The sequence below is a fragment of the Dermacentor andersoni genome, chromosome 1 (genome assembly GCF_023375885.2).
Source record: "Dermacentor andersoni chromosome 1, qqDerAnde1_hic_scaffold, whole genome shotgun sequence".
Classification (NCBI taxonomy): Eukaryota; Metazoa; Arthropoda; class Arachnida; order Ixodida; family Ixodidae; genus Dermacentor; species Dermacentor andersoni.
The window spans coordinates 121,817,992-121,834,235 of record NC_092814.1 but is presented as its reverse complement, the minus strand read 5'-3'; the positions used below and the strand labels follow the sequence as shown (position 1 = coordinate 121,834,235).

At 50.4% G+C, this 16,244-nt stretch overlaps 1 protein-coding gene and 1 non-coding gene across 4 annotated transcripts in view; one reads left to right on the top strand and one right to left on the bottom strand.

The window, feature by feature from the left end:
• Positions 1 to 656: 656 nt before the first annotated feature.
• On the bottom strand, positions 657 to 729 carry TRNAT-CGU (transfer RNA threonine (anticodon CGU)). The gene has a single exon. It is a non-coding gene; the product is annotated as a tRNA-Thr (tRNA).
• Positions 730 to 3,844: 3,115 nt separating this feature from the next.
• Atx-1 (Ataxin 1) overlaps positions 3,845 to 16,244 on the top strand; it is an 80,004-nt gene continuing 67,604 nt past the window's right edge. Inside the window, exon 1 of one of the 3 annotated variants that reach the window (XM_050191202.3) lies at positions 3,845 to 4,119. In XM_050191202.3, coding sequence (XP_050047159.2) covers positions 4,077 to 4,119 — 43 coding nt within the window. In that variant the 5' untranslated portion in view covers positions 3,845 to 4,076. Of the gene's footprint in view, positions 4,120 to 7,864; positions 8,418 to 16,244 lie in introns of those variants that run through there. The other 2 variants (XM_050191204.3, XM_050191203.3) reach the window with 2 other exon arrangements.

Below are 16,244 nucleotides of genomic sequence, written 5' to 3'. Positions count from 1 at the left end.
ACTCACGCGAACTTAACCTTCGTGTCCAGAAAAGCGGGATACAAGCACATATTCGGGAGATGTATTTATATATACACAAATCACCTTGCAAAAGCTGATTGCATGGTTCGAACACGAGCGAGCGCATGCATTTGGGTGCTCCGTCCAACTTACCAGAACCATAAACGCCGCCCGTGTCCAGTTAAATCTCTGGCGTGAGTTACACAGAGCCACTTACAATGTAGAAGACAGAGAGAGAGAGGGGGGGTACAACGAAAGGCGGACAGATTAACCAGACGCACGTCCGGTTTGCTACCCTGCACTGGGGAAAAGGGGAGACGAAAAGAGGGAAAGAAGGGAAGAGAAAGAACACTATAGTTGCGCTCAAACGTTCGAGGCATACTGTGTACCAACGCCCTCGTTGCTTTCTGCGCCAGCGACGCGCACGGCCATGCTCCAAGGATCTCCACATCACATCATACTAAGCATACCGTGCCAGCTCGAAAGCAACCGCCAGCATGTTGTCCTTGGCGTCTGTCTGTTGGCTTCTTATGACGTATATACATCATAAGAAGCCAACCAACAGGCACCAAGTACAGCATAGGGGAAATTACATTTACTTATCAATTGAATTAAATGATAAATTAATGGAAATGGAAGTGGGTGAAAAAACAACTGGCCGTAGCTGGGATACGAACCCACGTCTTCGCATTACGTGTGCGATGCTCTTACCAATTGAGCTACCACGGCGTCGTTTTCCCATCCACTTGTATTATGCATCTTGTATTATGCACGAAAACACGTGTAAAACAGGGTTTAGCAATTATCTGCAACTCTTATATTTAAAGCGGGAAAGTGAAAGCTTCGCAACACATTGCGCTTAAAAGTCTCCCTATTTTCAAGGAATTTCGAATCAGTATCTCGTCCTGTTGTTTTAGGGCCTGGGAAATATTTATATTAGCGGCAGTATGACACCCTAGAGCGCTTCAATGAGTAACTTTCTACAAAGGCTGTAATGAACCTACACAGAATAAACATTTATCTCTCGTCACGCAGAACATTGCTTCGTACTTCGAATAAATATAAACACCGTACCACGCATAGTTTACCGAGGATGCCGGGGGAAAACAACTAAATGCCAGGTATAACACATAAACATTGGGAGAAAGCGATTATTCAGTAAACGTTTTCAGAGCACAAAAGCAACCTACACAGTTCAAAGTTTTGGTGCACGTCACCAAAAGTTGCCCCAATTCTTCAAATATGAAATATTTGCTATTCTTGCTCCTGCCGGGAAACAAGCAATACTGTCACTCTTATTAAGGAACAGCCCGGAAATTAAATCGACAAAGTCAGAAGTGACGCATGCCTTTAGAAAAATTCAAGTAATTGTTCTAGTGGTATTGAAATTTGTCTGCACGTTCGTCCAAGGTCATTTTCACGAACATTGTTAGGATAAGTCGCGAATACACACTGAAATTCGACAGTTACACCTCTAAGAGGTTTGATTATATTTCTGATGATTATAAGACACTGAGATTGCAGCGCTATGTAGGCTGCCTCTGGTCGGAGATTAAATAGTTCCAGCATTTGATAATCCAACGATTTCATGCCGTATGGCACACCGATCGTGGGACGTGGCTGTTTATAAAACTTTATCCATCCGCACCTCCCCCTCCCCGCAGATTAAATATAGCAAGCTGTTTGTGTTTTCAAATATGGAAATAGCTGTCCCAAAAAATTGGGCATGATGGCGCAAGCTGGTATTTCTCACGGCGGGAAGTTCCCAGCGCCCCAGGCCTTCTCCACAACGCGAGCGTCTATGGCGAATCTCGTGCGTCGTCCGCAGGTGATGCGTAGTAAAGAAAAGCACTACTTACGTGCCCACTCTATTAAGAAAGAAAATTTAGCTTTAGCAGTAGTTCTGTTGGACTTTTCAGTGTGCAGCGGAAAGTGCCCACTTTCAAAAGTGTGTTTGGGGGGGAGCAAGTACCCCCCATGCCTCCCCCCCCCCCCGGTAAATACGCCTATGCTTAGGCATATAATAGGGGTTACAGACAGGCACCACTAAATCCTCCGAACCCTCATCACACCAATAAGCTTTGGGACAGAGCCTTGGCCAGCTCGACCTCGAGGATCAGCAACGGCTGATCGCGAGGGCCCAGTACGTGGCCCGAGCTGAATGTATTCTGGAGTGAGGATGCCTCTCCAAAGCTACATTCACATAATAAAGATGTTTATTCTCTCTCTTTCTACTTCGTTCATCTAGGAGTTCCATTCAAACCAACGCGCCATTGTTTCGTCTCCTTCTTCCTCTTTATAAATATTTTCATTGCTGTGGTATTCAGCGCATTCTTCGTTGTTGCCTGTAGAGATAATGTTTTCACGTGAGCCGCTGCAAATGCAATCAGCTATTTCTGATTCAAACATACTCTTAGTTGATTTTGACAAGGGTTAATTAATTTTACGAAACCCTGCCGACAGTTATATACCCTTTGGACTTCGCTTCGAATTCCACTTCTCTCTCTCTCTCTCTCTGTTATATGCCACCTGACGGTTCACGTTACCGTGAAAGCACCAAAGCGTCCCTCATGTAGTTATCATTGTTATAGATTGAATCCAAAACGAGAGTTTGACAAGAAGATGAAGACTTGAAATGATTAACAGTGGTAGAACAAGGAATGCCGTTCAAGCCAACGTTTCGACAAGGAGACTTGTCGAGTGTTGACTTGACAAGCGATCCATTGATGGCTCTCGCCTTCGATGAAGGATAAAGCTTCCCTGGGAATTTCACTGCCGCATAGTTCTTTAGTCTTTTCGTCCGGTGCCCTCTGTTGCCAATGGAGACAATATCAGTTATTTTTCAGTTCGTGTTGAGTGGCACTCATTATATTTTTACCATTTCCAATCGCGTTTCGCTCTCAACCGTTCTTCAACCCATCTTACCAATGGCCTTGTGAAGCCGAGCCCGCATTTGCGCAACAGTTCGCGTGCGTTCAAGTGGTTCATAAGAACAGGAACCGGCCAATAGTAGTAGGGAATATATATAATATTAGGTATAGTGGCTGGTCATTGCAAAACATCTCATGCGGATTAAAAAAAAAAGAAAGGACATCGTCATTGGCAGTGGACGCTGAGTAGGGACGACGAGAATCCCGAGGCAAAATGTTCAGAAACTGAGAGGTGGCAGGTGGTACTTTTCTTTTTTAGCTCGTTATGTCACCCTTGTGCCTTGTTTACATCGCAGCCGGCGGCAATGCATGTAACCATCTGGCGCCGGGCCGGAGCCAGCATTTCGGGTCACCGAGTCTGTGGAGACGTGCGCCCTTGGAGCGAGCCTGCACCCCCCGCCCCCTGCTCATCGAAAACGGGCGGCCTCCCGTCCGCGTCCTTGCGCAACAGTGCACGCACAGGTTGTCCACGTGCGCGCGTGGAATGCACGTGAGAGCAGACTGCGCGCTTTGTGTAGTTCGCGGTCGCCCGCATCCGACGTGCAGGGCGATTCCGGCTCCTGACGCTTGACGTCAGCGACGGTGACATATTTCGTTTGCATTCCCGCAAGTACGGCGACCTCGGCCAGCACCTGTGCACACGCTGGGCAGCTTTGGGGTCCTGCGCGCGGCTCAGGTATGTGTAGCGAGAGCGGTGGCGGCGTCGGTTGTACGCCTCCCCCTCTTCCCCATCGCGTGCATTCCTGAGTAGGCGTTACGGAAGAGCCGGCGAGGGGGAAGCCCCCGAGCAAGTTCCCTTCCTCCGGCGGAGACGAGGAGGAGCCCCCGCGCGGGCCCCGGGACACGCACACACACAACTGGGCCGCCGCTAGTGCGCCGCCGCCGCTTTGCCAAGAGCCCCCTTTCTTCTTCCAGAGCCTCCGGCGGACGCACTTTCTCCAGCTGCGCCGTCGTGAAAGGAGGAGCGCGCGCGCGGTCGTGTCGGACGACGGAGGTTGACGGCTCCGCGCTGGTGTGGCGCCCCCCCGGTCTGTTGCTGCAGCTGCGGCACCGCTGCTCGGATTCGACGCGCAGGGGCCGCATGCGGCCCCAACAGGCACGCGAACCCGTGGCCTTCCGGTGTGAACAGCGTGCTGCTCTTGTGCCATGAGCGTGGATCTCGTGAGAGCCCTACCCAACGGTGAGCCTGGTGAGAGCACCTCGCCCCTCCCCCCACTTCCCTGCATTTCCTTCGCACGCTTGCGAGCCGCTCTCTCTCGCGTCGGGGCATCATGTCAGACGCGGGTCCCGATGTCACACCGAGGCGGTGGTGTGTCTGAAGCGCCAGCTGGCACGGCTGGTGGGCGGCGACCAGCACTGACGCCATGGCTTCTACGTGTACGTGCCTTTGGGAGGCGATATTGTACGGGACTCTTCTACTGGAACCCCTCGCTAGAGAGAACTTCCCGAGAGTTTTAGGCAGGGTTGGGTGTGCGCTGTAGCTTAGAAGCCGCTGTGCAAACCGTTACTTCGTGCACAGCTAGCCCTGTCACAAACCCTGAAGGTAATCAAATGGGCCCCGTACCGTAGTGTATATTTGATAAAGCGCCTGAAGCCTAGCAGAATGCGCGAACGTCCTCGTTGATCGTGTTAAGTGCATGCATGTGTATTGTAGTGATTTCAATTGTACCAGTGATAACTGGAGCAGCAGCATTCTCGCAGTGCTTAGTGACTTCAGTTTTACAAGCGCCATGTCAGTTCTGCCTTTAAAACGGGACACGAAAAGAGCGCGCGCGCGCGCGCGCGTGTGTGTGTGTGTGTGTGTGTGTGTGTGTGTGTGTGTGTGTGTGTGTGTGTGTGTGTGTGTGTGTGTGTGTGTGTGTGTGTGTGTGTGTGTGTGTGTGTGTGTGTGTGTGTGTGTGTGTGTGTGTGTGTGTGTGTGTTGGAGTATAACTTAATCTCGATTACTATTGTAAGACGGCGAAACTTCATCGCGTGCTTTCCGCTGCGCTGTGCACTGGCAACGAAAATCGAGTACGTACGTAGTGACATTGAAGTTGGAAAGCTTGAAAATATAAGTGCAGTACTGTAACTGTCTCTCGGTTAGGAGGTCACCTCAGTAGTAATACACGGGGTGGGGGATGGGAATGAAAGAGAGTGTAAAGAATGTAAAGGAAGGAGGAAGTCGAGCGTAATCGAAAATCGAGTAACGTGCGCTAGTAGCCTCAAGCATTAGAGTATTTTAGTACCGCGTTACCGTCCTACCGCTACCGATGCGACCTCTCAACTCTTCATGCGCGATGCTGTCAGCCCCGTGCATGCGCTGTTGGCGGCAGGCTGCACCGGTGAAGGTACAACACGAACGCCTGAAACTCTAGTAAACGTCACAAACCTCGTGCGTCGTACCAACCTATATCGACTCGCGGAATATACGCGGACCGGACTTCACGCGTGCGTCTTTTGCGCGATGAACCGGGACGTGGTTTCATGGGACGCAGCCGGGGCTGAGCGTTCATACGTACCCGTCAATGTTGTGCTCCACTTAATGCTGTGAGGCGCCTCACTGACTCGGCTGTTGCCGAATGAAGGTTCGGGGATTGGAGCTAGCGCGCGGTGCATATACAGGGTGTCCCACATAACTGTAGCCAATAATTTAAGAACGAAAGGCGCGTCGGAAACGAATTTAACCGGACGCATACTGTTCGCAATAGCCTATAGCAACTCGGACAACTTTTTTGTTTTCCCCATAACTCACTAATTAATTAATTTAATTACCCAACGTGCTAATTATTGGTTAAACCCAATAATTACCCACCGAACGCGCGCTTGAGAGCAGCACAATACCACTGGGCAAACGCTCCGTCACGTGTCTTTTTTCAAATTACGCGGGTTTTCTTGCAAGCCGGAAAAAAAGGACTACATGCGACGTATCGTAAAGGAAACAACTCGATCGGTGGTTTCTGAAGGTGCTCTACAAATGAGCCTATCATACTTGGGGTCCTCAGCCAATAATTAAAAAGTTGGGTAATTAAACTTAATTAATTAGTGAATTATGGGGAAAACAGAAAATCGTTTCAGTTACCATAGCCTATAGCGAATAGTATGCTTTCGGTTCAATTCGCTTCCGATGCGCCTTTCATTTCTAAATTCTTGGCTCAAGTTATGTGTGACACCCTATATACATATAGCGAGAGAGAGAGAGACGGGGGGGGGGGGGGGGGGGAATGCTAAGGGGCTTGTGTGTTTGCCGAGATGATGTCTGAGCACGTGAACGATCCCCGTTTGTTTTTAAATTCGATACGGAGCAAAGCTCCGCTCAAGTGTCCTTTGCATCTCATTATCGTCGTTGGTATAAGGTGAAGCGCGGCAAATTTCAGAAGTTGTGGTTACGAGCTGCGTTAGAGTGCACATCACCAGGACCACCATTTCACTAACAGCCATCAAATGACAACGACGCAACTCTTCTCGCTTGATGTTGTGTTATACGTGCTATGGCTATAGCTATATAAAGCCCCACCGTGCCGCAGAATCGGCTGCGTGTGTCAGTCGAGCATGGGCCAGAATTCACATAGCTGTTCGTGCGTGCGCATGTTTCGTGGCTGTCCAGTATTCTGCGTTGACCAGTCGTCATCAGCGATGATACGATATACAGGATGCCAGCCACTCACAGATCTTTCTCAGGCCCGAAGAACATCGTAAATGTGGCCTTAGGTTTTCTGAAGCGGGCTGCATGTAGTTTTCGCAGCGTTGGGAGGGTTTATCCAGATACAGCACGAAAACCGCGAAAAAAGAACGGCTGCAATTTCGTAGGTGGGTGTAAACACTACTGTCTAGACATAGTCCACATTGCACTGGTCGATTCCTTCTTTCGGCGGCTGTCTATGCTGTAAGTTGCCTTTCCTGGGTTCCGCAAGCATATGAGCGGCATCACTTTCGGTGCTGAGTGCGAGATTTGAATTAAGTGCCGAAACAGCCGATCCTGGCTGCTCTGCAAATAATGCCCGCGCTGCTGCTGCAGAGCGCCGGTTTAGTCGTGCACTCAGTTCAAGATCCGACAGTGACCATCAATGTCACCAGCCGAATAGCGTCCACTAATGCTCTTTCCACTGTGCTGCACCAACGGCCTCCGCGCCACATGCACCTTTCCTGGGGCGTCAAACTTCCCATCTTTACCCGTTACGTGCGGGTGCAAAGCGCATTTGCATGCTGCTCTGATGTTTAATGATAACTGAAAAGCTTTTGCGCCGCCTATTGTCACTCGCAACAGTTGATGGGGCATCATGGCGACGCGAAGTTCACACCGAAAGGGCTTCGCATTTCCCTTGTGTATGCATTATGCGACAACAAGCGCACGAGGCGTGCACATTGACTGTTCAGCCAAGTCGCAGTCTCACTTTAACAGGGGAAATTGCCGCCTCACTTCGATTGTCCATCTTCCCTATACGCATGGACCAGTCCGCGCTCGTTTTCAATTTTAGACGCAATATTTCGCCCAACCAGCGACGCTTGCCCCCTTATCGTAAGCGCAAACATAGCCCAAGTTCAGGGTCTCGCATCACGAGGCCCCGCGCAGCAGCTGCAAGAGGCCGCAGGCACGCTGAATGCTGTATGCACAGTGTGCGCACAAACACACGCCGCCCCATCTTTGTTTGCGAGTCGCGGCAGAGCCCTCGGCTGTGCCGCTCCGCAAATGGCGTAGTTCAAAACGATTGTGCATCACGGTGAGACGGACGCATCTGCTACGTACTCGACGCAAAACAATTGCGTGTAGCTTTCGTGTATAGCACCGAGGGTCTCATCAATAATGCTGCCAGCCGCGTTTGTTCTCGTGCCAGCGAACGCGCACAAAACTAAGGTTGCGGCGGGCAAGGAGTTTTAACATCTATACAGCGTGCGCCTAACGATGCGACTTTTCTTGTGCATGCGCGACCAAGTTGCAGGAGTATGACGCTGCGCCGTGCGAAGATGAAGAAGTAAAAGGTTGCGGAAAGGAGCGCCGTCCGGAACGAGCTGGTTGCAGGGGATTGGCAGTGCAGGCCTTTGTTGCATGTCCTTTGTCCCGATTTTCTTCTATTCCTCATGCTCGCGCTGTCGGTGCTCAACACGGGCTACATGCTAAAACGCAGTTTGTCGCAATAGGTTGCTCGGCGTGCAAGACGAGTTTTGTCTGTTAACGTAGCGCCATGCAGATAAGTTTAGTTTCACTCTACCTTCGGGGCTGCACGACGCTCGGAAGAAAGCGCGATGCACTAATTAGTTATGCTGAGCAGGCAGTAGTCTCGACAGACTAGTTGGTGTGTGAGCTCGAGAGGCAACCAATTGTTCTTCCACCGGCAGCTGGTACCTGAAACGAACCTCACTATCTCTCGGCTCCACAGTGACAACCCCTGTCAGCGCGGCGTGCAAGTGTGCTGAACTGTATACTGCTTTGTACGAAACGTGTACAAAGTATCGTATGCCTCACGCCGACCATGGTGTTTGATATGGAACTGCTACTATTTCGTCCACGTAAGCGCCGACTTTCTTATGATGTCATTGTGCATGAATGTGTGTGTGTGCGTGTGTGTGTTTGTGCGTGCGTGCGTGCAGGGTGGTCAGCGTACTACTTAATATCAGTTAACACATACACACACACACACATATATATATATATATATATATATATATATATATATATATATATATATATATATATATATATATTACCAGCCAGTTATACCCTTTCTATGTTTTCCGCGTAAGCACATTGTTTGCACAGCTCCTAAAGATGCACTTAGCTTGCAGAAGAGCGCCCGTTATATATAGTTAAGCTCGTAGCGCTCCTTTTTTTTTTTTTTATGCTTCTTCCTATATTTTGCTACTTGCGGGGAAGAAAAAGAGGGCGCATGTCTGACATCGAAATTTCACCTTGCATCCCTCTTTTTCTCCTTGTTTTTTTTTTTCTTCTTTTCTTTTAGTGATAGAAATGTCAATCACAGAACACAGCTCCTCTTGTGTTGGATTTTTTTTTTTCTACTTAGCGTGGTTTCGGCGATGGCACGTCTGGTGTTAATTACGCAGCCACGAAGGACGCGCACGACTGACTACGTGTTTCCGAAGCGACTGCCCAAGTAGCAGTGGGCGCGTTTGTGCGGTTCAGGGTCGCTAATCGTGTGCTCTTCGCGTACGAGTTCGGCATCCGTTAGGTGACGTCGTGCCGCTGTAGCTTTTAGCGATGCCTCCTGCCGCCGACTGTGAGTGCGCGGTGGGGGCAATTAAAGCATTAGCCGTAACGGTTACGGCAACGCTACGCTATCAAATACTGCACTGTCAACGTGAGCGCACTACTACAACTCAGCGTCGCATATGCGAGGTGCATGCGCCGCACCGATTAGCTTGCGCGCGAGAAGTTCGCAACTTATTCGGAGGTTTTAAAAGCAAGTGACGCAGAGTTATGGGGCGCAATCCGCGAGGTGTACAAAAGAATCCAAGTGATGTTTCCGTTATTGCTCACGCTATAGGCCACTCGGGTACGCTTCGTTTTTAAATTCCTTTATAAGAACTTTGAAATGGCGTCCGCAAGCAGATTAGTCTACGTTACAGAAACGCAAACCACTCTCGAGTTCTTTTGCATTCTTTTTGTATTAGTTTTGTGTTCTTTTGTATGCCCCTGACCGACAGCGTTCCCTATATAAGGCTTCGCTATACTTTTAAACCTCCTTATTATTATTTTTTTTCTTTTTGGGCTCGCTGTCGATCGTTATTTCTGTTCCACAAGAAAGAAAAATAAATAAGAAGACAAAAAGAAAAGCTATGGGGGCACCTATAGGCTATTCTTATTATGTGTAAATGCGAGATCATTACTTGTTGCTGAGTTATGTCGCTGAGTTTATTGTTGAGGCGAAATCTTGCTGAGTTTAGTGCTGCTGCGTTATGTTTCTGAGTGTATAGTGTTGCTGCTTAATTATGAGGTCGCAGCAACGCAAGACGACAACGCGGCCATATTACGATCTCTCAGCTGAGTTTTATTTGCGGAGTTCTCATTGAAGTAGTGTTGTACGCACATTGCGTTGAGCGTTCTTTCTCGGTGACACCACTTTTCGGCACGATGACACCACTTTGCCGAGCGATGACAGTACTTGTCCGAGTGGCAACATGGTGTGGACACTACATTTCTTCACCGGTTTCGTAGGCGAACTCCACCTCACGCTCTGGATGGATGCCGTAGTCGTAGTCCGACGGTACCTGAAGCGCGTTGCATCTTGATTTATTCGTCCTCGTCGCCCATGGGCTGCGGCGACGGCGTCTGTGGGGCCCGACAACGCGAAAGGCAGCGCGAGCGGCTGCAGCTCGCCGTGCTCGCACCGCGGCCGCTCGCTCTGCCATCTAGTGAATCGCGCACCAGACAGAGCTTAACCAGGCTCGAAGATATTCCAATGGATATTCATCACTGTCGCCTGTTGCAATGGTGCGCGTAATGAAACGGTGACGCAGTGGTTAGCCTGCTCGGCTGTTGAGTGGCAGCAGTAGCGGTGGGGCAGAGGAACGAATCGTTAACGTGGCCACTTTACTTTTTGGGTAAATGAAGATGGCGTAATTTGTGTGCCGTTTTACTGCCACGGCTTTCTGATGACGGCGGGGTCGCACGATGAGCCAAGCAATGCTCTCGCTTAAAAAAAAGAAAGATAAGAAAGTCAGATTTATGTACATTCTTGTCTTAATGATTCGTTTCGCAAGGTCAAATTTCAAGGTGGCGCGAAGTGGTGTATGCGCATGTAAGCTGTCATCAGAAATTGGAACAGCATCCTAAATCCACCACGAAAGTGAAGCTACGGAAAGGAAGCACATACAGTTGGGCTTTCTTCGTAGCTTCGTGCTGCAAGACGGGCGGATGACAATTTTCCTTTTAATTAGCTTTTCTCCACCTTGCGGACTTCCACAGAACGCATTTGCTCAATCACACTCAATGCTTAAGTTAGGGTTGTAATCCAGAATGACGGGCATTATTTTAGAGCGCAACTCTTAGGCGCTCGTTCCTACGTTGAGCGTCGGCGTCCCTCGGCGTAACCGAGCGCACGAGCACAGCGAAAGATGAAAGAGCGAACGCGGAGCGAAGTGGGGGATGAAAGACGGCGAGAGCGAGGAGGAGTGTATGGCCAAAGGATGAGGAGGGAAGCGGAGCGCCACGCGAGACGTGCTCCACGGCGGCGACCAGGCATGCGGCGAGCGCGTCCACCGATGCCATATATGGAAACAAAGCGCTGACGTGTGCTTCAGGACCCACTGAGCATGCGCTAGTTCGCCTGCGCCGCCGCCGCTGGGGAATGCGCTCCGCGTGAGCAACGCGTTCCCGTGTTTACGCTTTCTTGGTGAACTCTGAGCGACGCAACCGATGGAAATGTTTGGTCTGCCGCTGCTGCTACGCGAGCTGCCCGAGTTGAGCCTCAGCGCCGCCACCGAGAGGACCTTGTCGTTCAGAATCAAATTCTTTGCCACAATATATTGCGAATTCGAAACACTTAAACGGCTGCGATCAAAATTCGCACTAAGGAGTACCGTAATCGTCGGTGATTTTTCTTTCTTTACCGTTTTTCTCCAATACCTTTAACGAGAGCTATTTTCTTTCTAGAACGTTTCAGATAGGGGGGGGGGGGGGGGGGATCTGTTGCATGAAGTATTCTGCCCGTGTCGGACTAGCTTTAGGGAAGTCGCGCCGTCTGTCTGGTCATGTTGACTTCGACCCGAACTCGGCTCACGCACCACCACGCCTCTTTTATCGCCGGGGCGTTGTGTGCGCGCGACTGTGTCTCTCGCGGCCGGCGCAGCACATGCAGTAAGTGGCTTTTATAGGAAGGAGACTGAAAAGTGCAGCGCCGTAACTGTATTTCGCTGTGAGGACACCTCAGCAGCACTGCACTGGGGAATAAAGGAGGCCTCCCCAGCCGAGCGGCATGGCCGGCCGCCCAAGGATTAAGCCCGCGGCCAGCGGCGACGGTCACAAAACGGGTCGAAGCCGCGCACTGATGCGTTCACGGCATCGCATCGTGCGCCCGCTCGGCGCGTGACAGACAATTGGGAAGCTGGCGATCGACGAGCGGAAAAACGGGTCACGCTGCAGACAGCGGGCAGCGTGCGAGAAAACAGGTCTGGGCGCGGAAATAACACCTACGCGAAGAGATAGCGCGAGAACGACGACATCCGCCGTGTTTGGGTCGGCGCGGAAGAGCGCCCGTCGCTGCCGGCCGATGACGAAATGCCACGCAGTGGTGCCGGCTCGTGTTTCGTGGAAAGTGCAGTTGCTGCGGGCGTCCGTCTCTCGGAGGAAAGTTGCAGCTAGAAACGTTGCCCTTTGTCTTAGTTTTTTTTTTTTTCCGCCTAGATAAAGCGAACTCGCGTGAACAGCAATACATGCTCGTACACGCACGCACACTGCGCCGACTTATTTGTATGTGTGATAGAATGACGTTTTAACGAATGCTTAAAATGTCAGCCCTGCTTAAATCGAGGCCTGCGACTTCAGGTGGAGGTGAATGAGGTGATAAGAAATGAACACGAGAAAAATATAATAATAATAATAATAATAATAATAATAATAATAATAATAATAAATGGAAACGAGAAATCGTGTCTATATTCCTATACAAATGCCACCAAACAAACAAGTTCTCATTGGCCCAAGCGAAGACTGATAACGGGGGAGGGAGGAGACCGAAGAATTAATTTATAAGCGGAGGAAAGCAACGATGCCTCGGAGAGGAGATCTAATGACATCAAGCCACGCAAAAAAAATGCAAGCTGCCGACTTCTATGGTCACTGATCAGAATAAATGAAATGGTAATGCTGAACGTCTCGAGACTGCGCTTATGAGGGACGTCGTGTAGTGGAGGGCTCCGGATTGATTTTAGCTGTTAGATTTAGATTGATCAGCGGCCGGGAACCGAGCCTGCGACCTCGCGTGGCAGAACACTGTACAGCCGCTGAGCGACCACTGCGGCGGGTACTGTAGATCAGAATTCACGTGTCACACAAATACCTATATAAGTTTGTTCGCGATACTGCGAGCTTCGCTGTACTTGCCCAGATCGCAATACGGCATCGCGTGAGCACACTTCCAGCGATGCGCTGAACGTGCCAGGTTATCATCTCTGTCAATGATTGCAGCCGAGTACAACGTTTACGACAGATGATGCCTCGAATGCGTGATTTAAATATTCTCAGTACGATTTGCATCTCGTTGGGGAGACCCGCTATTTCTGCTATGAGAGACCGTGCTGTCGGCTCATATACTAAGGTATGCAAATTACTGTGAGTGTCATATACGCGTACCACGCCCTGCTTGAAGAATTAAATTATTGACGCTTTGTTCTAATCTTGTTGTTGCTAATACAGGCGACGACAAGAACGGTGGTTCCACGAAGCGCAGCGACGGGTTCGATCTCGCTTGATATATTTGGCAAGCACATAGAATAAGTTATCTTAGCTGTGACGCGCGTCATTCATTTAGCCGCTAATTTGGCTTGCCATGACAAAGTAATTGTACACTCAGCATCTCACATTACCTTAACAATATTTAAACGACCAGTGAATATAGAAGTTGCCTTATTTTAAACTGCATCAAGACGGCAAATTGGGCCAGTTGGTTAGGATTCATTGTAAGGTTCGTAACAGCGCAACACAAGACACGGACAAAAGGAAGGTAAGAACGAGGACTATGGCGCTGATTCTCAACTGATATTTTATTGAAAATATGTCTAACACACACACACACACACATATATATATATATATATATATATATATATATATATATAGTCGCCAGTTCAAAAAACCATGACATGCACGAGACACAGATACATCGAGGCAACTGTGAACAACTGACGCATAATCAAAAGTGACGAAGGTAACGAGCACAGAAATACATGCTCTCACACGCACGCACACTGCACTGACTTTGAACTGGCACCTATATATATATATATATATATATATATATAAACGAGAAGAAAGGGGGTTAACCGAGGGGCCCGATTTTTATTAGTCATATCATGATTTATGCATATCATGCTTCTTATGATATATATATATATGTATATATATATGTGTGTGTGTGTGTGTGTGTACGTGTGTCATGCATATCTTCAATAAACTATCAGTTGAGAATCAGCGCCGTTTCTTACCTTCCTTTCGTCCGTGTCTTGTGTTTGCGCTGTTGCGAACCTTACAATGTTGCCTTATTTTTTAAAATCATTTTTACAGTTATCACTTTATGGATACTGTACTTGCAGGCATAATCCAAGATGTCCGTGCTGATAATACAGGCCGATTAACCGATTAATGAAGCGATTTAAGGGTACATTTCGAGCGACAGTTGAGCCTTTTAGCCCGGCTGCGCGAGCAGAAACACATGTGAGCTTACGTGTCAGCGCCGCTTACGTGTGAGCTTACGAAGTGAGCGCCGCAAGCCTATTCTGACACCGGTCGCACTGGGCGTATAGGTTTCAGCGAGGCTGCTGCAGCGAGTGGGCGCAGCTTTTTTTGCCGTACACTAGGGGCATCAGTGAGAGTCGCACGAACAAACTCTATAGCACGATGTAGGCCGCCGTATATCTTCAGAGAAAATGTGCAAGAATTGTGTATCCTGAAGAAGAAATTGCGCTCACCGCACGCAACTTTGTTCCTTTCTTTCTTTCTTTCGCGAATGTCCTTTTGCGACACGCGCAGCGCGCAATCACGGTTACGTGGCGCCCCGCCCAATCGGGCCCGCGTTCTGAACGCTTCGAACTGGTGCGTTTAACCTTGCGTAAACTGAAACCCGTGCAAACACACGTGACAAGCACGCTTGCACTCTCCTCGTCGCTGTCACGTCGAGCAGTTGTGGCCAGCTGGCGGCGTAACAGCGACCAAGTTCCAGCCCCGAACGTATGCGTGCGCCGATTGTCGCACGAAAACTGTGCGAGAGAGGAAAACAAACAAAAAAGAAACCCAAACGAGTCCTTTAAGATTAAACCAATCGAGCTGAGTCGAGAGACATCCTGTATATCGCCTTTCCGGAGCCGACAAGGCCCGCTCGTCGCGGCGTCGTCGCCCCGGATGCCGCCCGAAGCGCGCGTGACTGTGCGTCAGTGCGATGTGTGCACGCAGGGATGCATAGGGTGATGCCGGAAGCGAAACAGGCGGAATCGTGGCGCCAGGGTTCCGTGACATCGCCGCGCTATGCGGGACGAGCCGACGGCCGCAGGAAGGAGAAAGGAAAACGCCTCGTGTAAAACAAACACGTATGTACAGCGGCGTCCAGTAACGCGCCCTCGCGTCGTTCGAGGACATCGGCGAAGCCGCTGTACCTCTGTCTTCTGACGGCCATTCCCGCGCTCCCGCTAATTTTCCAGGGCGTGTAGTTCGCGCAGCAGAAGGAAGCCGAGGAAAAAGAAACGCGTGCGGAAAACGCGTCAGCCAGACGCGCGAACCCCAAGCCTGCGACATCGGTCTTTTTTCTTCACCCGGAGGCACGTTTAAGGGGGAGGGGAGCCAAAATGGACGAGCGTCGTGAAAGGAATTCCGTTGCCCCGCGCTTGCGCGGGCGGCTCAACAGGTGAAGGCGCCGCCGCGCATGGCACGGTCTCGCTGGCTGCAACGGTACTCTTTGCTGCGGGCCATGCGTTCTCCCACGCTTCGCCCTCGGGCCGCGCGCTGAGTCACAGTGCGACGACGTACTGGTGTCCCCCGCTAAACCCCCCGCACCTGGTGTGTTCGGGCGGCTTTTCTTTCCACGGCGTGCCGTAAAGTTTGGGAGAGAAAGAAAGGAGAGGGCGCACCGGGGTGGGCGCATTGAGAGCACCGCCGCATTGGCCTCCCGACCGCGCGAAGGACGCAGCCCCTCGGAGAGCGTGGGCCGCAGGTAGGCGAGGAGGGCGGCCGGTTTCTCGTGTGGGCCCACAGCAGGGAGTGTGGGGGCAGCTCGTTATCGCACGCCCTGCGTTCCTGCCGCCCCGGGTACTTTGCGTGTGTGTTGTGAGCGCGCGCTCTTCGGCTAGGTGGCCCACGCGTTTTCGGCCCGGCTGTCTCCGTATTTTGTCACGATCCGTTTCGTTTTCTCTTCTTTCCGCCCTTCGACATAGGCTCGGACGTCGCCGATATCGCCGAGATCGGCCGCTCGGCACTACGGATAATAAGAACGGTGGAAAAAGAAAGGGATCGTTACAAAATACGACCTCCAGATGTTCAGTCCTTTCATCTGTTTTCCCCCGCCTTGAGCGCGAGCTCCCTGCTGCCGCGCGACCTTTCTCCCCTCTGGATCTCATTCCTGTTTTTTTTTTTTTTTTTTCGCCTTTCTCCAGCGCTTTTCCTATACCTACCGG